Raw genomic sequence first — 20163 nt, forward strand, 5'->3', positions numbered from 1 at the left:
AAAAAAAAAAAAAAAAAAAAAAAAGAACTTTTTAAAAGAGGCAAAGGCAGAGGAGAACAAAGGAAGGAGGAAGAACTTGTGGAATGCTGAGAAAAGTAAAAACACCTTCAAATAAGGAAGAGAAATAAGCTATAACCTAATGCTTGCTTAGACCAATATAAGCATGCCAGGGCAGATATTTAGGCTAAATTGTGGGAGCTAAGAAGATAAAGTACATTGATTTTTTTATTACAGCTAGCAGATATTTAAGAATGTTAGCACAGGTCTTTTAATAAATTTTGCTTCCTAAGAGAAGTTACTATTTATTTCTAATTAGATGCAGAGGAAAGTCTGCACCTCTACTTTATTTTTTTTTTTTTGAGATGGAGTCTTGCCCTGTAGCCCAGGTTGGAGTGCAGTGGTCCGACCTCGGCTCACTGCAGTCTCCGCCTCTCAGGTCCTGGTTCAAGCAATTCTCCTGCCTCAGCCTCCCGAAGAGCTGGGATTACAGGCACATGCCACCATGCCCAGCTAATTTTTGTATTTTTAGTAGAGAAGAGGGTTTCACCATGTTGGCCAGGGTGGTCTTGAACTCCTGACCTTGTGATCCGCCTGCCTCGGCCTCCCAAAGTGCTGGGATTACAGGCGTGAGCCACCGCACCCAGCCTTACTTTATTTTTTACAATATGAACTACTTTACCGGGGAGTTCATGAAGTCCCATCATATCTGGCTAATTTTTAAGTGGCAAAGACTTATTTTAATTTTTATTTGTCATCGTTATTATTTTGAGACACGATCTGACTCTGTCGCCCAGGCTGAAGTGCAGTGGCCCAATCATGGCTCCCTGCAGCCTCGACCTCCCAGGCTCAAGTGATCCTTCCACCTCAGCCTCCCAAGTAGCTGGGACTATAGGGACATGCCACCATGCCTGTTTACATTTTTCATATTTTTTAGAGACGAGGTCTCTCTATGTTGCCCAGACTGAGCTCAAACTTCTGAGCTCAAGTGATTTGCCCACCTCAGCTTCCTGAAGTATTGAGATTACAGGTATTAGCCACCAGGCCTGGCCAAATTTTAATTTATTGTTTATTGTGTCAGAATATCTATGCCTGGCCAGGCGTGGGGCCTCACGCCTGTATTCCCAGAACTTTGGGATGCCAAGGCAGGCGGACCACCTGAGGTCAGGAGTTCGAGACCAGCCTGGCAACATGCCCAAACCCCATCTCTAGTAAAAATACAAAAATTAGCCAGGCATGGTGGCTCATACCTTTGATCCCAGCTACCCAGGAGGCTGAGGCAGGAAAATCACTGGAACCTGGGAGGTGGAGGCTGCAGTGAGCCGAGATCGCGCTGTTGCACTCCAACCTGGGCGACAGAGCAAGACCCTGTCTCAAAAACAAAAAAGAAAAAAAATGCCCAATACAGCAATGGAGATGATGACTATGGGAAATATAGGCCAAGCTACAGTGAATGTGAGGCATACCCATTTTTCAGATACTATATGGTCACCTTCTCAAGAGTATAGAGCAGAGAAGGGCTCATTTAGGGGGACAGGGATGGTGTCAGAGGTTCCAGAGGGCACCCAAGGGAGGCTGAGACTGCACCGCCTACGCCACCTGGGGGAAGTCAGGGTCAGAGGTGAGCACTGCTGCTGGGGCCACCTACTGTGTTCCTGTGTCTGACACCAGCCTGAGGCAAGCCAGCCTGAGTCCCTAAGTATGAAGATGTGTTGGCATCAGGCAGTTGGGAGGAACCCTGGGTACCCAGTGTTGGTAACCTCAGTGTCCTTAGACTAGTCACTCTATTGTCATTCCCGGCAGATCTCTGCGGCCCCAGAGAGCCTCCCTGCTGTGGGGCAGCTGCACAAGCCACCCAACACTTGCCAGCGTGACCCCGCTGCTGGGACACGGGCTCTTCAGGGTGGCTCTGTCTCAAGAAAAAAATTTTTTTAGTTATATATTTTATGACCACACTGGTATAAAGATCAATATATTCCAGGCTGGAGTAGTCTTTATGTTCGTTTTTTCCATTTAACTTTAAAATCAATTTTTTTTCTTTTTTTTGAGACGGAGTCTGGCTCTGCTGCCCACGCTGGATTGTAGTGGCCTGATCTTGGGACACTGCAAGCTCTGCCTCTTGGGTTCACGTCATTCTCCTGCCTCAGCCTCCCGAGTAGCTGGGACTACAGGTGCCCACCACCACGCCCGGCTAATTTTTTTGTATTTTTAGTAGAGACAGGGTTTCACCATGTTAGCCAGGATGGTCTGGATCTCCTGACCTCATGATCTGCCTGCCTTGGCCTCCCAAAGTGCTGGTATTACAGGCGCGAGCCACCAGGCCTGGCCCTAAAATAAATTTAAAGATCATCATGAGAACCCCTCTCCTGCACCAAAACAAAGTTTCGTGGGCCTGTGGTCTCTCTTCTGCATCTAACGGAGGCATATAACCTGGGTAGACTACAGTTGTCGGCCACGGGTTTCCTCAGCTTCTGCAGGCAGATGTGCTATCTGACTCCCTCTCCCATCCCAGACTCCACGTAGAAACCACAGCTGCGCTCAGAGGCCATCCCCTCACTACACAGCAACTCAAAGGACTCTCTTTTTGGGTGGTCGTAGGTGGGGAAGGCTGCTGAGAGGATCCCTGTTGGCGCTGGGTTTGGCTGTGGGGCTCAGCCGCAGCAGGGTGCCCCAGCGTCCCTGAGTGAGCGGCACTTGTGGAGGGAGGGGCCTTAGGGCTGAGGCCTGGCACCTGCGTGGAGCGACAGCAGCTCTGGGAAGGGGCATTGATGGTGCTGATGCGCGCCAGCCCAGGCATTCCCGCTGCCAGGAAGCTAACACTGCCTGAGGTACCTCTGCTTTTGAAGCCGCCGGGTATTGGAGAGTGGGAGCACAGATGAGGCAGAGGTGGAGCCGCTCTGCGTGGGGCAGCCCGGCTCGCCAGAAGGCACTGTGGAGTGGGCACAACTGGCGATCGCTGAGCATGTACAACCGCCGAAGCATCAGGACGCCTTTTGAGAATTGCTTCCTTAGGCAGTTTCGTCACCATGCATACATCGCAGAGGGCACTCACACACCTAGACGGCACAGCCCATGGCTCCTAGGCTACCGACCTGCACTGAATACTGTGGTGACGGTAACACAATGTTGTGTATTTAAACATAGAAAAGATACAGTAAAAATACAAAATAGAAGACAAATGGTACACTTGTATAAAGCACTTGCCAGGAAGGGAGCTTGTGAGACTGGAAGTTGCTCTGGGTGAGTCTGAGTGGTGAGTGAATGTGAAGGCCTGGGAAATTATGCTGTGGACTGTATAAACATGGCGCACTGAGGCTACTAAACTGACAAATATATTTTCTTCTTCAATATAATTTATCTAACTGTAAGTTTTTGCTTTACATTTTTTTTTCTTTCTGAGACAGAATCTCATTCTGTCACCCAGGTTGGAGTGCAGTGGCATGATCAGGGCTCACTGCAACCTCAACCTCCTGGGCTCAAGCGATCTTCCCATCTGAGTCTTCTGAGTAGCTGGGAACATAGGCACACATTACCACACCGGCTAATTTTTATATATTTAAAATTTTTTTTTAGTTTTTGTGTAGATGGGATTTCACTATGTTACCCAGCCTGGCTTCAAACTCCTGGCCTCCTTCCTCAGCCACCCAAAGTGCTTGAATTACAGGTGTGAGCCACTGTGCCTAGCCTGAAAAACTTTCTCTTATAACAACATATTAAAACATAAACAAGCCAGGCGCGGTGGCTCATGCTTGTAATCCCATCACTTTGGGAGGCTGAGGTGGGCGGATCACAGGAGGTGAGGCATTCAAGACCATTCTGACCAATATGGTGAAACCCTGTCTCTACTAAAAATACAAAAAATAGCTGGTCATGGTGGTGCACGCCTGTAATCCCAGCTACTCGGGAGGCTGAGGCAGGAGAATCGCTTGAACCCAGGAGGCAGAGGCTGCAGTGAGCCGAGATCGCGCCATTGTACTCCAGCCTGAGCAACAAGAGCGAAACTCCGTCTCAAAAACAAAAACACTGTGTCATTTTAAAAGAAACAAATGATACATCATTATCCCACAGAAAGGTTATGCTCTGGAGGCAGCAGAAACAAAAGCTTTGTTTGAAAGAAGCGGAAGAAGGATTATACCTTTTTTGAAAACACAAAAACATCGGAGCTGTGCGCCTCCCGTCGGAGGCCAACCGCCGCCGTCAACCGTTCGCGCCCGCCGCGGAGGAGGAGGAGGAGCCAGCGCAGGCATGGCGTCCATCTTACTGAGGAGCTGCCGGGCCGGGGCCCGCCCGCCTCCCGCCGCCGCCTCAGGTCACCGCCCCGCGGGGTAGTCGGGAGGATCCAGCTCATCTCAGCTGTGCCAACATCCTAGGGTTGAGGAGCTGCCTGAAAGTTCCATTTGGCTGCTGTACTCGCATCCATCCTGTGTATCCGTCCTTCAGAGGCGATCACCTCAGCTGTTGCGCTCTGAGGCCCGAGTGCCTTCGCACGGCGTGGAGAGCGCCATGGACCCCACCTCTGTGGGTTCTGTGGTCCCGGGGCCTCGGTGCCTTCCTGTGTGCGGATGGCACTCTTCGCGCCCTGTTGGCGATGACTCAATAGTAGTGAAGTCCCTCAAGTCCTTGAAGGACAAGAACAAGAAGGTGGGGGAAGGCGGCCTGCTGTACGGCGCCCCCGCAGAGGTGGTGGTGATCCTGGGGGCAGAGGGTGCTGGGCGAGCTGAGGCACTACCACCATGGCTTCCGCCTGCTAAGATCGACACCAAGATGGCGGCACGCATGCTCCGGCGCATCCTCAAGGGTCACACCCTGACCCGCGGGCAGGCAGGCAGTTCCTCCTGATCTGCGCCCATCTCTTCCACCTGGTGCGTGTTAGCAGTGGTGCTGTTTGTGGAGTTTCTGCTGCCTGTTGCTGTAAAACTCTTCCCCAATATGTTGCCATCCACATCTGAGACTCAGTTCACCGAGGAGGAGAGGCTGAAGAAGGAGCTTTGGGTCAAGCTGGAGCTGGCCAAGTTCCTCCAGGACACCATTGAGATGGCCTTGAAGAACAAGGCAGCCAAGGGCAGCGCCACCAAAGAATTGTTTTTGTTTTTTGTTTTTCCAGAAGATCCGGGAGACGGGGGAGAGCCCCAGCAATGAGAAAATCATGCGTTTTTCCAAATTATTTGAGAATGAGCTGACCCTGGACAACCTGATACAGCTGCAGCTGGTGGCCCTTTGCAAGCTGCTCCAGCTACAGCTTCCTGCGCTTCCAGCTCACCATGCGGCTGCACTCCATAAAGGCAGAGGACAAGCTGATTGCTGAGGAAGGGGTCGACAGCCTGAACGTCAAGGAGCTGCAGGTGGCATGTCAGGCACGAGGCATGTGGGCCCTGGGCGTCACGGAAAACCAGCTGAGGGGTCAGCTGAAGCAGTGGCTGGACCTGTACCTGCATCAGGAGATCCCTACATCGCTGCTCATCCTGTCCCTGACCATGTACCTCCCGGACACCCTCTCACCAGCCGACCAACTCAAGTCCACACTGCAGACCCTCCCAGAGATTGTGGCAAAGGAAGCGCAGGTGAAAGTGGCCGAGGTGGAGGGCGAGCAGGTGGACAACAAGGCTAAGCTGGAGGCCACACTGCAGGAGGAGGTGGCCATCCAGCAGGAGCACCGTGAGAGGAAGCTGCAGAAGCACTCCAAGCGGCGAAGGATGTTGAGCCCAAACATGTGGAAGCCGCTCCCCAAAGGCCAGGGGTCCAGCCACAGCCAGAAGTGCCTGACACAGTCCTGCAGTCAGAGATCCTGAAGGACACTGCCCCCATGCTGGAGGGCTTGAAGGAGGAAGAGATCACTAAGGAGGAAATCAACATTCTCAGGGATGCCTGCTCTAAGCTGCAGGAACAGAAGTCACTCACCAAGGAGGAGGAGGAGCTGGAGCAGCTGAAGGAGGACATGCAGAACTACAGCGAGGACTTGAAGGAGGTCAAGAAGGAACTTTCAAAGACTGGCGAAGAAAAATACATGGAAGAATCTAAAGCCAGCAAGAGACTGACAAAAAGGGTGCAGCAGATGACGGGCAGATCAACAGCTTGATCTCGCAGCTGGAGATGGACCAGCAGGCCAGCAAGTTGGCCCCAGCCAAGGGCGTGCCCACGGGGGAGAATGTCATCAGTGTTGCCTAGCTCATCAATGCCTTGAAGCAAGTCAAGCACATTCCCGAAAGCAAGCTCACCAGCCTGGCCACAGCACTGGATGAAAATAAGGATGGCAGCCAGGCATGGTGGCTCATGCCTGTAATCCCAGCAATTTGGGAGGCCGAGGCGGGTGCATCACGAGGTCAGGAGATGGAGACAATCCTAACTAACACGGTGAAACCCCATCTCTACTGAAAATACAAAAAATTAACCAGGCGTGCTGGTGGGCGCCTGTACTCCCAGCTACTCGGGAGGCTGAGGCAGGAAATGGTGTGAACCCGGGAGGTGGAGCTTTCAGTGAGCTGAGATCACGCCACTGCACTCCAGCCTGGGTAACAGAGCAAGACAACGTCTCAAAAAAAAAAAAAAAAAAAAAAAGAAAGAAAGAAAAAAAGAAAGAAAGAAAAGAAAAGGAAATAAGGATGGCAAGGTCGACTTCAACCACCTTGTCAAGGTGATTGAGCTGGTGGATAAAGAAGATGTTCACGTCTGCACCAGCCAGGTGGCCGAGATTGTAGCAACACTGGAAAAAGAGAAGGTGGAGAAGGAGAAAGCCAAGGAGAAGGTGGAGAAGGAAGTCGCAGAGGTGAAGAGCTAGAGCCACCGGCCTGGGCACCTGTCCTCTTGCTGAGCCGCTGCCCTGGCGAGGGCCATGAGAACGATTGCTTTGTGGTGATTCTTAGTGGCTCATCTGATACTTTGGCTGGAATAAGTCAGAGACTTCCAAAATCAAGTAAACTTTCATTTTCATCATTCCACGGAGATTGAATCTGTCTGGAATCCTAGAACCCCTCCACAGAATCATGTCTGGATCCACTGTGGTATGGCTGCTACGGCCTCCTGGCTCTAGAGGCGGCCGGGCCAGGCCAAGGCAGGAAGACGCCCCCCTGTGTGTAGCCTCACGTCTCAGCATCTGACTGTGCTGCCCTGTCCCCAGGGAGGGGAATAAGGACCATGTGGGCTCTGCCCACACAGAGCTGGCTGCTGTGCCCACCCTCAGAGGTGTCAGGAGACACAGCCTGGTCTCCTCAGGGCTGAAGATGCCTCCATTCACCTGTGGACCTTGATTTCTAGATTTCAGCATCAATAGACCTGTCTTCCTGAACGCTTTCAGTTGGATCTGGGTCACTGTGGAGACAGAGGTATCTGCCATCTCTGTGGCCTCTGGAGAGTGATGTCTCCCTGCTGGGAGTGCCGCTTCTCACATGCGGTTTCCCTTGTGTATCAGAGCTCTTTCTTGACTTTCTATTTTCCCCCAATTCTTTAAGAAGTCGATTGGCACAGAGTTTTCCCACGCTGGTCTGCCTGCCCCGAGAGCCATCGTGACTTGGACGTAGCCCTGGCCATGAGACTCCCTTGGGTGGTGCTTGGGCTGTGCACCACAGGGGCTGCAGTGGATTTGCTGTGTCAGGGATGAGCCTGGCTCAGGGGTTGGTGGGGCTCTGAAGCGCATTTGGGGTTCTTTGTAGCTTCTAATGCGAGGTTTGAGTCCAGTGCACCCACAGCAGCATGCCCTTCTTACCCCTGTGGTGTTGCAGGCTCAGGCCCCTGGGCTCCTTTAACAAGCAAGCTGGTCACTGAAGCACGAAGATGCAGCACAGGGCATCCCCTGGGGCTTCAATGACAACACCTGCAGTGCTTTGGGTTTGCCCTGTGCCCTCTGGATAGGGCGGCCTCCCCGCACTCGGCACTCGGCAGCATGGTCGGGCTGGCCAGGGCATGGGCAGACGGTGTCCTGTGGCCACCTCCACCCTCCTGCCCAGCCGGCTGTTTCACACTCATCTTTTTAAGGTCAGGTTGGTTCCTGGCAAAAATGTCCCTCCAGGGGCCTCCAAGCATAGGATTTGGAAGACATAGGAACAGCACAGGCAGCCAGGAAAGCAGTCGCGCTCAGACGATGCCTTCTCCATTACTCAAAGCTTCTTTTTGTTCAGCCAGTAAAGAAACTTGACAAAATAGGAACAGGAGATATTTCTCAATTGTAAACCTTTGTGCAGGGACAGTTGGCTTCCAAAGGCTTTCAGATTTCAATTACTTGAGAAAGAAGTTTGTTTTAGATCCTTAATATTTATGAATTCTCAAAAAAATTGATGAATAGGCATTTTATAGCTTTAACCCTGCAAGTGTTTCTTAATGAGTATACTAACTGCCCTGGGGCACGTAGGTAAGTGTAAATGCTGTGGTTTGAGCCAAGTTTTCATCTGTAATCCCAGTGCTTGAGGTGGCCAAGGCCAGAGGATAACCCAAGCCCAGGAATTGGAGACCAGGCTGGACAATGGAGTGAGACCATGTTACTTTCTTTCTTTTTTTTTTTTTTTTTCTGAGATGGAGTCTTGCTCTGTCGCCCAGGCTGGAGTGCAGTGGCATGATCTCGGCTCACTGCAACCTCCACCTCCTGGGTTCAAACGATTTTCCTGCCCCACAGACGAACACCACCATACCTGGCTAATTTTTGTACTTTTAGTAGAGACGGGGTTTCACTACGTTGGCCAGGCTGGTCTCGAATTCCTGACCTCAAGTGATCCACCTGCCTTGGCCTCCCAAAGTGCCGGGATCATGGCATGAGCCACTGAGGCCAGCCCTTTTTTCCTTTTTTTGAGATGGGATCTCCCCAGACTGGGGTGTAGTGGTGCAGTTACAGCTCACTACAGCCTTGACTGCCCAGGCTCAAGTGATCCTCCCATCTCAGCTAGAATTACAGGCTTGAGCCACAGTGCCTGGTAATTTCCTAATTTTGTAGAGATGGGACTTAGCTATGTTGCCTACACTGGTCTTGAACTCCTGGTGTCAAGCAATTCTCCAGTCTCGGCCTTGGCCTCCCAAAGTGGTGGGATTCTAGGTGTGAGCCACTGCGCCTGGCCTTTAAAATTTCAATCTCTCCAAAGCCTCCAAAATATTCTTTAGTTAGTTCTTCAGAAGTAGCTGGGCTCAATCCACCCACAAAAACCTTTCAGGGGGTTCTTTCCCTTTTCAAGCTTTGGCTCTTTGTGGCAGGGGTGGGGGGTGGTCCTATCAATTTGCCATCCAGCTTCTGTTCTTTCCATTCCAAGGCCTTAACAGCACTAGCATTTTCCAAAAGCACAAATACAAATCCCCTTGATCTTCCAGTAACTGTTTTAACTGTGCAGTCTGCAACCAGCCTAAGTCAAGACACACCATCAGATCTTTTTGCTTGTAACACTGTACCATCATCCTGCAGATCTTGGATCCCTCTGTGATTTCCTCTGTATTGCTTGCGGTACTCATTCAGGTCTTTGCTGGTCCTGGAGGAGTTGTAGGCAGGGGGCTGCTGGTGCACACTCAGGGTAAGGAAGCAGTGTATGCTATGGAGTTGGACTTCAAATGGTGGTGGAAGACAGTCATTATAATTTTACGGGACCACGGTGGTGTGTGTGGTCTGTTGTTAACTGAAACGCCATCACCTCATGTGGGGAGCTGCCAGAAGCCTGTAAGAGTAGCTGCCTGAAGCCCTTTGGGGGTAGCACTCTAAGGTCCCTTAGATCACATGGGTGTAGCACCCTAAGGCCCTGGCGGGAATGACTGTTGGAACCTCTGTCAGTGGTAAGTGATGCCAGTGTCCTCTGTAGAGCAAACTGCTGGGGTCCCTGGTGGTTCCCACCGTGTAGCTGACACTCGTGGCCTCTGCTTTTCTTCTTTGTTCACAGTGTTCTCCTGGCATCTCAGGTATGCATTATCTCACCAGTGAACTTTTTCATGTGGACATTCTCGAGTTTTTTCGTTTTACTCCACTGTGTTGCTGCAGATCTTCAATGGGTCCTTGAGCGTTCTGGGCTATTCTGGCTTGTGAATATCTGTCTGTAGTTGATTTGTGTGTGGGTAGTGGGAGGGGGAAATGAAGGTTGGTATCTCCTACTCCACCGTCTTGGTGATGTTGCTCCACTCTTTCCTTTCTTTTTTTTCCAAAATAACCCAGCAACATTGCCCCAACTAAAGCCATTAAGATAATTCCTGGCCGGGTGCGGTGGTTCACGCCTGTAATCCCAGCACTTTGGGAGGCTGAGGTGGGTGGATCACTAGAGGTCAGGAGTTCAAGAGCAGGCTGGCCAACATGGTGAAGCCTCATCTCTACCAAAAAATACAAAAATTAGCTGGGTGTGGTGGCATGTGCCCGTGGTCCCAGCTACTCGGGAGGCTGAGGCACAAGAATCGCTTAAACCCAGGGGGTGGAGGTTGCAGTGAGCTGACAGACATCGCGCCACTGCACTCCAGCCTGGGTGACAGAGCGAGACCCTGTCTCTAGATAAATAAAATAGAGCCATTAAGATAATTCCTCAAAAACAGTAAGTTGCCAGGCATTCACATTTCTTCTTTATTCTCGTTTTTGTTTTGTTTGAGACGGAGTCTCGCTCTGTCACCAGGCTGGAGTGCAGTGGTGCGATCTCAGCTCACTGCAACCTCCGCCTCCTGGGTTCAAGTGATTCTCCTGCCTCAGCCTCCCAAGTAGCTGGAACTACAGGTGCGCGTCACCACAGTCAGCTAATTTTTGTATTTTTAGTAGAGATGGGTTTCACCATGTTGGCCAAGATGGTCTCGATATCCTGACCTCTTGATCCGCCGGCTTCTGCCTCCCAAAGTGCTGGAATTACAGGTGTGAGCCACCATGCCTGGACCCTCATTCTTGTTTTCTTTTTCTCGGTTGCTTGGTTTGCATTAGGACTTTCCCAGGATGTAACTGCGTCTCCCTCCCCTGTCCAGTCTCCCCACCTGTCATCCCTGAGACAGTAAACCTGGGTCCATCTCTGGAAGGATAAGAGCCCAGATCTGTGGCCAGTGGCTCACTGGGGCTATGGGGATGTGTTTGCATTTGAAGGTACAGATAGGGCCCCAGGAATGTCTTGGTTTCTGTGCCCGACCCAAGTGTGCTGATAGCTCCTCAGATGCCTCCCGAGAGTCAGGGGAACTAAGCATGCCCGTCTCCACACACACACACAGGCCACCCACTCTTCTCTCCACGCAGCCCCTCTGCTGCCCTTGATTAGTCACAGACACCAAGGTGGGTGAAGTAGGGAGTAGGCTGACTGTCCATAGTGGCCCCCAGCAGCCAGGTACCAGAAAGAGGCGTAAAAGGGAGTCCCGCCTTTACTCTTGCAGATGATGGCTCCTCTGGTGACGATTTCAGAATTCAACATGTTTTACAATCGAAACTAGCATTTGATAATAAATAAAAATCAACAGCCCAGCCAAACACACCATCCACATACTCCCAATGTGAGAGCAGGAAGACTCTTGTGCCTTAACTCCCTTCCTGCCACCAGCTCCCTCTCTCCCTCCCTCCTCTGTCTCTAGCCCAGCAATCCCTCCACTCCGGTTCTGCCCAGCTGTTGGGAATCTTGGACAGCTTCCTGAGATCCCTGTGCATCCAGTCAGGGTTGGGGCAGCAGAAAACGAAGACCCACTCAAGACCTTATCAGTGCGTGCTTGACTCCTGGTCTCTCTTCTCATGCTTTGTTTGACTCGACATACCTCCCCCAACAACTTGATTTGCATTGATAAGTGTCACTGTGTTTTCCTTTGACACGACCCTGTTGCAGTTTGCCGAGCCCTTGATGGTACCAGGCTCTGGGCACGTAGAACCTACATCCTCATTGGAAACCCAGAGAGCTAAAGCTCCTCAGCCAGGGTCACAGAGCGAGCAGAGCTGGAGCCTGGACACCAAGCCAAGCCCCTCTGTTTTGAATTCTTGCTCTTCAACTACAGCTCAGTCTCCTCCCAGGAAGTGGTGATCCCCGCTTTGGGCGGGACAGGGTTAAGTGCCTCAGAGGTCATAGGTCGCAGGTGGGATGTGAAGTCTGTGCAGTCGCCCACCTTCTCTGGGCTTGTGGGCAAGGACAGTGCAGCCTTGGGGGATGGGAGTTAGGAGCCCCCAGCGGGTAACAGTGACCTGAGCCGTGGCACGGGTCCCCTGGCTCCATCTTATGCTCTGTTGTCACCGTCCTGAAATGATCAACGATTTTTGAACAAGGGGACTTGCATTTCCATTTTGTACAGGGGCCCCTCGAATTATGTCTCAGGTCCTGGTAAGAGCTCCTTGGGAGTGGTTACTTATTTTTTTGTATAAGCAGAGTCTTGCTATGTTGCCCAGGCTGGTCCCAAACTCCTGGCCTCAAGCAATCCTCCGGCATCAGCATCCCAAAGCACGGGAACAACAGGCACGCCACCGCATACCACCCTGGGAGACAGCCTTTGGGGATGACGCCCGTTCCTTTGTTGTTCCGTGGTGGTGGGGAGGACGGCTCCTGAGGGGCAGCTGCCGAACAGTCCTGTGCTTGCCATTCCAGGCATCTGAGCTGATTCTGGATGCAGCAGCAGCAGCCCCGGCACTCCCTGAGGAAAGTGAGTGGCTGGAGCCCACCCAGCTCCTGCAGAGTCTGCACACCAGGGTGGAGGCCGAGGCGCCCCATGCCCCTGGCTTGCTGGGTGAGTCTGGCTCCTGCGTGGATTAAGGGTTGGAAATGGAGTTTGGCACCTCAACCCAAAGTCACAGACTTTGTTAATGGGTGGAGTTGGGGGCTTCGGTGGTAAACTCCACACTTCCCCCAGAAACCATGCACACCTCCTGTGGGGACTGAGATCGGGGGCCCCTAGAACTGCCACATACATCGTTCAGCCCACGAGAAGGGCCTCAGCCTCCCCACCTGAACAGCAGCCAAGGCAGACAGTCTGACAGTGTTGGAGCACAGGGTTACCCAGAAGGCCAGCCAGGTAGGAACAAGGGGCCAGTGCTGTGGGATCTGCTCCCAAAACACATGCCCTTCTTTTTTTTTTTTTTGGAGATGGAGTCTTGCTCTGTTGCCCAGGCTGGAGTGCAGTAGTGCAATCTCGGCTCACTGCAACCTCTGCCTCCCGGATTCAAGCGATTCTCCTGCCTCAGCCTCCTGAGTAGCTGGGATTACAGGTGCCCACCGCCACACCCGGCTAATTTTTGTATTTTAGTAGAGATGGGGTTTCACCATGTTGGGCAGGCTGGTCTTGAACTCGTCACCTCATGATCCACCCTCCTCGGCCTGCCAAAGTGCTGGGATTATAGGCGTAAGCCACTGCACCCAGCCACATGTGCCCTTGTATCTTAAAGGACAGAACAGAGGGCACAGGGGACATATTGAGCAGAAGAAGGGCCCAGACTTGGCTCAGTCATTGGGGTCCTCCACGCCCCTGGGGGGCACAGGGAGATGCCAAAGCCATCCACTCACTACAGGTGACCTGTCTCCCTTGCCCTCCACAGGGTCCCGGGCCCGCCTGTCTCTGAAGCCATGTATCTGGGACGAGCCTGAGGATCTTCTCGCAGGGCCCTCCTCAGACCTGCGTGCAGAAGGGGCTGTGATCTCAAGCCTCAAGGGTCCGAGTGCTCAGAGAATCAGTCCCCGAAGGAGAAACAGGAACACTGACCAGAGCGTCCGCCACCAGCCATCCCTCAAGCACACCAAAGGTGGCACCCAAGAGGCTGCTGCAGCAGTCTCAGCAACGCTGCGTGGGACCCGAGGTGGGCGGCCCTTCCAGTGTGCCGACTGCGGGATGGTCTTCACCTGGGTCACCCACTTCATCGAGCACCAGAAGACCCATCGCGAGGAAGGGCCCTTTCCGTGCCCCGAGTGTGGCAGGGTCTTCCTGCACAGCTCTGTCCTTGCTGAGCACGGCAAGATCCACCTGTTGGAGCCACCCAGGAAGAAAGTCCCCCGGAGCAAGGGCCCCCGGGAGTCCGCCCCACCCAGGGATGGAGCCCAAGGCTCAGTGGCCCCTCGCAGCCCCAAGAGACCCTTCCAGTGTAGCGTCTGCGGGAAGGCCTTCCCCTGGATGGTCCACCTTATCGACCATCAGAAACTCCACACGGCCCACGGCCACATGTGAATGGCCAGCCTCGGGCCTTGGCCACCCGGCCCTGAGTCCCTGGGGGGCACCGATGGGCACCAGAAGATGGGGGACATCCCCCAGCCCCACCAACCCCTGGCCACCATGGGACTCCTCTTGAAGGACACAGGCTGCTTCTCAGAAGATCCTGGACACCTGCTCCAGAGCCGAGCATGTCTTCCCAGGATCTCAGCCAAGAAGCAGCAGTTCCACAGCAAAACCTGGTCAGTCCTGCACACTGTGCTTTTTGCAAGTGGCTTGAAGAGGAGTTTCATTCGTGTCTCGTCTTTCAGAAGCCTTGTCCAGGTCTCCCTGTGAGCACCTGACTCAGGGGCAGACTCTGCCGCTGGGTTTTCATTTCACTGTGGATATCCCTGAGGCCATGAGGGCGGAAGCCGGCCTGGGCAGCTCCAACTCCAGAGAAGGGTACAGCTGACCCCGGCTGCCCTCCTGCCAGCTCAGCCCCCTTGGAACCTAACAGATAAACAGGGTTTTGTTTTTTTTCCTTTTTTGGGAAACATAAAATTTACCATTTCAGTCATTAAAAATGCACAGTTCAGTGGCATTAAACACATTCACAACACTGTGCAACTACCAGCACTCTTTAGCTCCAAAGACATTTTCATCTCGCCCAGAAAGAGAGCCCACAGGCCTCAGCACGCCTTCGCCGTTCCGCCTGCCCTGACAACCAGAATCTGCTTCCTGTCTCTAAGGATTTCAGGCGCAGTCTTTAGGCCTGACCAAAACTGACCTGCCTATATTTTGTTTGACTTACAGAAGGATTTTTTTTTGAGATGGATGCCAACATTTGTTTAAACCATAAAAATCTGGCATTCTGGTCTGCCAGGAAGAACCAGATGGTCTCCAAAGAGTGGGGCCGCCTCTCCTGCTAGACTGGAGCAGAGGTGGGCAGGTGGTGAGGTCACAGCAGGGAGCCAGCCTCAGATTTAGCGTCTCACCCATCCCCAACTCATTGTTGCTGGACACTTGTCCTCTTTCAAGCCTTAAAAGTTTTTGTCTTTTTCTTTTTCTCCTCCCAACTTCACTTTGAAACACAGTGTTGGGCTGACTGTGAATCTGCACAGGCAGACATTTTTCCAAGTCGCCTTCTAACTCAAAAGCCTTTGGACCTACCCACGTCACATCCGCCTGCTGCTGATTCTCAACCAATCTGCCCCCACTCTCGGCCTCTGTCCCCGACGGCCCTCACGGGCTGTGCAGGTCCCGCGGACCGGCCGCTGCCTTCACTTCATCCTCGCTGCCGCGCTTGCCTTCTCACGCTTGCCTTCTGGAGCACCCCCAAACGGGCCTCTGGACTTTGCTTCCCCGGCTCCCTCCGGGATCCCCAGCTTTTCCCTGCAGTCCCCACTGGGGGCTCCTGGCTCTATCCTATGCCTTAATTGCTGATGGGCTCCAGCTCCCCTCCTGGGGCCTTCTCTCTCATCCTGCAAAGGAGGAGCTGCTTCTACCGAGCTCAGGATGGAGGGTGGGGTCTTGGCCCCGCAGTCAGCCCATTACTCTCGGAAGCCCCCCTGAGCCTTCTCTCAGGGGCAGATCGATCGTCTCGCACAATGGGATATGTAGAGATAGCTCTCCCAAGTGCCCCCACTTGTTGGGAGCCAGGGGCTCATTCCATGCAGTTTCCATCTCGGTCTCCACCTGCTGGAGGCACAATCACAGCTGTTTGTTGGTGCCAGAATTGCACAAGAAAGTGGGTGCCACTGAACACAGGGCATCAGTCAGGCTCAAGTCTACCTGGGCTGGCCCCACAGACATCCATCTCGTGTCCCTCAGTCCTCCAATTGAGTTTGTCCAAATAAGTCATCTTCCCTTGTGCAAAAACAACAAAAAACATGCAAACTGCCTCCGCTCTGGGGTTCCCACTCTCCTCAGAGGGACCACCACCTTCCAAGGCCCCAGAAGGATTTTTGATTGCCCTGGGAACCCACCTCCCAACCCCTCTCAGTTCTCTTTTCTCCTCTGCACCATCAGCCCCAGGCTCTCTCCCCATTTCTTGAATGCCTGCAGCTGCCTCTAAGCAAACTCTGCCTCCAGCCCGTTCCCTCTGCCCCACCCCCATCCTGCAGCCAACAGGGTCCCTCTAAAATGCAGACACTGAAAAGACAAACCCCAGCAGGGCAGCTCCATCGTGTCTTTTGTGGCCCTGCTGCCTCCACAGCTCCCAGCACTGGGATGGTGGAGGCTGGTGTCCTTAACTCACTGTGTCTCTGCCTAACTCCACACTGCCTCTCACCTTGGCCTCCTCCTGTGCCTAGAACAGTCTCCACTGCCACACTTGACCACACTCAGCATACAGCAGGCCCTGCAGAGTGAAGGGATGACTCAATGAGTGAGGGGAAGTCCCTGTGGAGATAACTGAGACACTGTTGTGGGCTGCAGTTTCCAGCCAGGGAAGCCTCCCTCAACCTCTGAGGGGAGGTGGGCCACCCCTGGAGGGCCCCTCCCATGCACTCCACCTTAGCTGACAGAAGCAAGGACGTGGCCCAGGATCCTGGAGCAGTTGTGGCAGCTGCCGCAACTCTCGAAAGCCACCACGTGGTGTTCTTCGCCCAACTTGCCCAGTCCCAAGACCCTGCCTGAGCTGCAGTGAGACACAAAGCTAGCCTCTCTCTTCTCTTTAGGTTCACCCCAGCTGTGGGAGCCCCAGCACCTCAGCACGCCTCCCTCACCCTGTGCCTTCCTCTGCCAGCACTCCCCAAAGACCCCAACACCCCCATCATAATGTGCCCCAGTCTCCCGTCCTCCAGCCCTTGTCACAGGAGCTGTGAGCCCAGCCCTGGGCACTTAATGCTCTGGAAGACTAGTCTCACAGGTCACCTTTCTCCCTGGCAGCCAGGGTCTCTTGGGTCAGAGGAGGGCTGGACACTGCTAGGTTTTGAAGCTCTCAAAAAAAAATTTTTTTTTAAGGGAGAAATATGTCCAGGGAGCTGTAACTGTCACGGTATATTTTAAATGTATATGTTGAACAGATTAGCTTTTTAAACATTAACATACAGCATGACACAGTTCTGCTATCCATGCTGTGATTGCAGGATTGCTTGGAAGCTGCACTGATGTGCAGCCCACCTGCTCATGGTGGGGGGTCCTGTCCCAGGCCACACAGAGAGGCAACCAGCAATGCTCTGCTTGGAGATTCGGACAGGAAGCCAAGAAGGAGCTGAGAAGGGCCCAGCCAGTGGTTATGAGAGAGCAGGAGGTTCAGACCACAGCAAGGGCGGCACCGGAGTAGCCTCCAGCTCGTCTTATTTGACTGGTAGTGTTATTAAAGCCTTTGAAATCCCTACCAGCTTTTAAAAATCAAGAGATTTCACACAGAAATCACGATCTCTGGGTTCTTTTGAGAAATCCAGACCTGGGACGCTAGGCTTATCAGTCTGCAAGACCCCACTTGGCTGGAGCCAAGCAGCACCTGCCCCTGTAGAAAGAGCCCGCCCCTGCTGGCATGTACGATTTAGAAACCTGGCTGAGAAAAACTGAGGATCAGAAGGTCTGAGGAAGGAAACAGAGGGGCAAGTGTGAGGGAGCTGGGCAGGGCCGCCTGGCCACCATCAGGGCTGAGCAAGCTCAGTGTGGCACCACCGACAGCTTCTCACCAGGACTATCAGACCGCTTGGGAAAAAGACTTCACCATAAGTTGTGTGTTCATACCTTTTGATCCAGTAAAAGGAAACGGGTGGAGGAGGTGGGGTGGGGGCAGGGGACAAAAGAGTATACATTTTGTGAAAGAAAAAAATAGACACACAAAATGTTTTGTGGCATTTGGGTTTGTGAGTGAGAGAACTGAAAAATGGCATTTTATGTACAATGGAAAGCCTCTTTACTGCAGTAGAGTGAAAAGCAGGCTGGCTTTCAGTGTGACGGTCACTAATGTGGGGCTTTACAGCTCTTGGAACGTACAGGACACCCTTAAAAGCCAAGAAGCTTGCCTTTGCTTTGTTTACATCAGTGCATTATGATTTTGAGCCATTATATCTCTTCATAATTGCCACTGTTTTAGGGCTTATGACATTTAAAGTCTTAACTTATGTGTCAACCAGCTAAATCTTTTCAAGTGTCTGTGTGTGGTATGAGAATTCGTATTGTGTTCTCTGCTGTTTTCAGAGTTCAGTCAAAGAAAAAAAAATGCCCCTGTCTTAAAAACTTTTCCGCAGCTTCAAATACAGTTCCTAAGCCCAGGCTGATTGGAATTAATCAGTCCTCTCTTAAAAGGGCAAAAGCACAAGGCTCAGCCCTGGCTTTCCCAGCTCCTCTCGCCTGGCTGCTCCATGCACGTGTGATGTATGCTGGTGAAACGAAGCCCGCTTGAATGGGGGCTTCGCTACTGTGTGCTGCTGAACCTGGGCCTAGCGCCTGGCAGGCTTTGGTGAATGTTCAAAAAATGACAATTCACTTCATGTCCGCGAGAACACACCAGCTTTGAATATTATACTGCTGTTCAAATGCACAATTTTGACTACCTAGCAATGTCCGAAGTCGTCATAATTGTTAGTGTCTTGCACATTATGTTCCTTATAACCATGTAATAAATACAGCAGGAAGTCTCCAGGGCTGCCTCAGTGTGGAAAATGCAGACTCCCGTGTGTGCGATCTTGGTGAATGCTTTGGTTTGAAGTATGTTTTGAAAAACCACTGCTTTGTTTGCAGCAATAAAGCTAAGGGTGGAGTTTCCAACACGAAAGCCCGTGTGGTCGCGCCGGGAGCTCACGGCGTTCCAGGTGGCCCCGATCCCGCGTTGATGCCCAGGCACCTCCCGCGCCCTGTTTCACCAGGCCCGGTGACCCCAGCTCCAGCAGCACCGAGAGGCCGCCAAAGCCAAGGGCGAGAGCGACGTGGGGACCCGCGGCCGGAAATGCGCGCGCGGCTCTCTGGGAAATGGAGTCAGGCGCGCGCAGGCGCAGTGTCGGCCGCCGGTGCCGCGGCCTTTGTCTAGCCGTCAGGCGGGTGAGCTAGGCCGGCGAGGTGGGGGAGGGGAGGCCAGGCTGGGCCGGGCCGGGTGCAGGGGTCCGGGGATCTTCCTGGGACCCTGGCGGGGCGAGTTCCCAGCAGCGCGCGTCTGTGTGGAGTCCGTTTTGCTGCCCGGGGCCTGGGGAAGGCCGTTTCGGGGCTGGCGGGGACGGGATTTGGGAGGTATCCCCGGTCTGAGAGGAGGGCGGGGCCCAACGCTCAGCTGAGGGAACGCGCGCCTCGCCCCCGGCCCCACTTCTGCCCTACACCGGGCGCTGGGCCGCCACCCTTGTTGACAGAAGAGGGAAAGTGAGGCACAATGCCCAGGGCCAGGGGACCGCAACCCCCCGGTCCTTGTCACTGTAGCGTTAAGGCCCAGAGTCTGCGCAGCAGGCATGTGTCGGCACCCGCCAGGCCCTCAGCTTCCCCCAGACGGGCGGGAAAAGCCTAGGCGGCCCTTCCCCGCGCGGGGGGCCGCCCCACACACAGCAGGCGCTTAAACGGGGACGCGGGGCCCTGGAGGGCTCTCCACGGAGCCGGGCTCTGGCGCAGTTCCGCGGCGCGGGGACCTGAGCACCGCCTCGGCCTCCCAGCTGCTCACCTCCCCTTTCCCACAGAGCAGGGCCAGCCGTTCCTGCCAGAAGCCAGGGCATGACCCCCGGGCTGCGCGTCTCCACAGACCCGGTGAGAATCTCGGCCTCGCGCGTGTTCTCCACCTCGTGCCCGGCTTCCTTCTCGTGCGCGGCCTCCTCCCACCCGGCCTCCTCTTTGCACCCCGTCCCTACTCGCGCGTAGCCTCCTCCTGGCGCCGGGCCCCTACTTGGTGCCCGGCCTCTGCTCGTGCCCGGCCTCTGCCTGCACGCCCGGCCTCCTGAAGTCCCCGCCAGGCTCCCCAACCGCAGCCTCTGCTCTGCCCACGCTGCGCTGGCGGTCAGCGGGCACGGGTCCCGGTCTGAGTGGGCTTTGTGTTTGTGCGGCCGTCGTTGCCTACCTGAGGCTGGGTGATGTCAGACAACTGTAGGTGCCCTGACTCTGCAGTCTGCAGTTGAAGGCCTTCGCATGCTCTGCGCTCCAAGATGGCGCATCGAGTGCCGCTTCCTCAGACGGCTTGGAGGCCAAGGGGGCGGAACTCGCCTTTTTTTTTTTTTTTTTTTTTTT

At 53.7% G+C, this 20163-nt stretch overlaps 3 protein-coding genes and 1 pseudogene across 7 annotated transcripts in view; 3 read left to right on the plus strand and 1 right to left on the minus strand.

Moving 5' to 3' along the window:
- Positions 1-14604, plus strand: part of ZSCAN1 (zinc finger and SCAN domain containing 1) — a 22367-nt gene extending 7763 nt beyond the window's left edge. The window contains exons 4-5 of the mRNA XM_011979726.1: positions 12474-12612; positions 13418-14604. Coding sequence (XP_011835116.1) covers positions 12474-12612; positions 13418-14040 — 762 coding nt within the window. The 3' untranslated portion in view covers positions 14041-14604. The remainder of the gene's footprint in view (positions 1-12473; positions 12613-13417) is intronic.
- Positions 1-20091, minus strand: part of ZNF606 (zinc finger protein 606) — a 73330-nt gene extending 53239 nt beyond the window's left edge. The window contains exon 1 of the mRNA XM_011979728.1: positions 19997-20091. The gene's annotated coding sequence lies outside the window, so the exon portion shown is untranslated. The remainder of the gene's footprint in view (positions 1-19996) is intronic.
- On the plus strand, positions 4209-6772 carry LOC105539434 (annotated as a pseudogene). The gene is made up of 2 exons (XR_001006044.1): positions 4209-6247; positions 6588-6772. The product of XR_001006044.1 is annotated as an LETM1 and EF-hand domain-containing protein 1, mitochondrial-like (transcript).
- ZNF135 (zinc finger protein 135) overlaps positions 18934-20163 on the plus strand; it is a 15591-nt gene continuing 14361 nt past the window's right edge. For 2 of the 4 annotated variants that reach the window (XM_011979722.1, XM_011979725.1), the window contains exon 1: positions 18934-19002. In XM_011979722.1, coding sequence (XP_011835112.1) covers positions 18934-19002 — 69 coding nt within the window. Of the gene's footprint in view, positions 19003-19622; positions 19690-20163 lie in introns of all 4 variants that reach the window. The other 2 variants (XM_011979724.1, XM_011979723.1) reach the window with 2 other exon arrangements.

This window comes from Mandrillus leucophaeus, unplaced genomic scaffold, assembly GCF_000951045.1.
Source record: "Mandrillus leucophaeus isolate KB7577 unplaced genomic scaffold, Mleu.le_1.0 Scaffold205, whole genome shotgun sequence".
Taxonomy (NCBI): Eukaryota; Metazoa; Chordata; class Mammalia; order Primates; family Cercopithecidae; genus Mandrillus; species Mandrillus leucophaeus.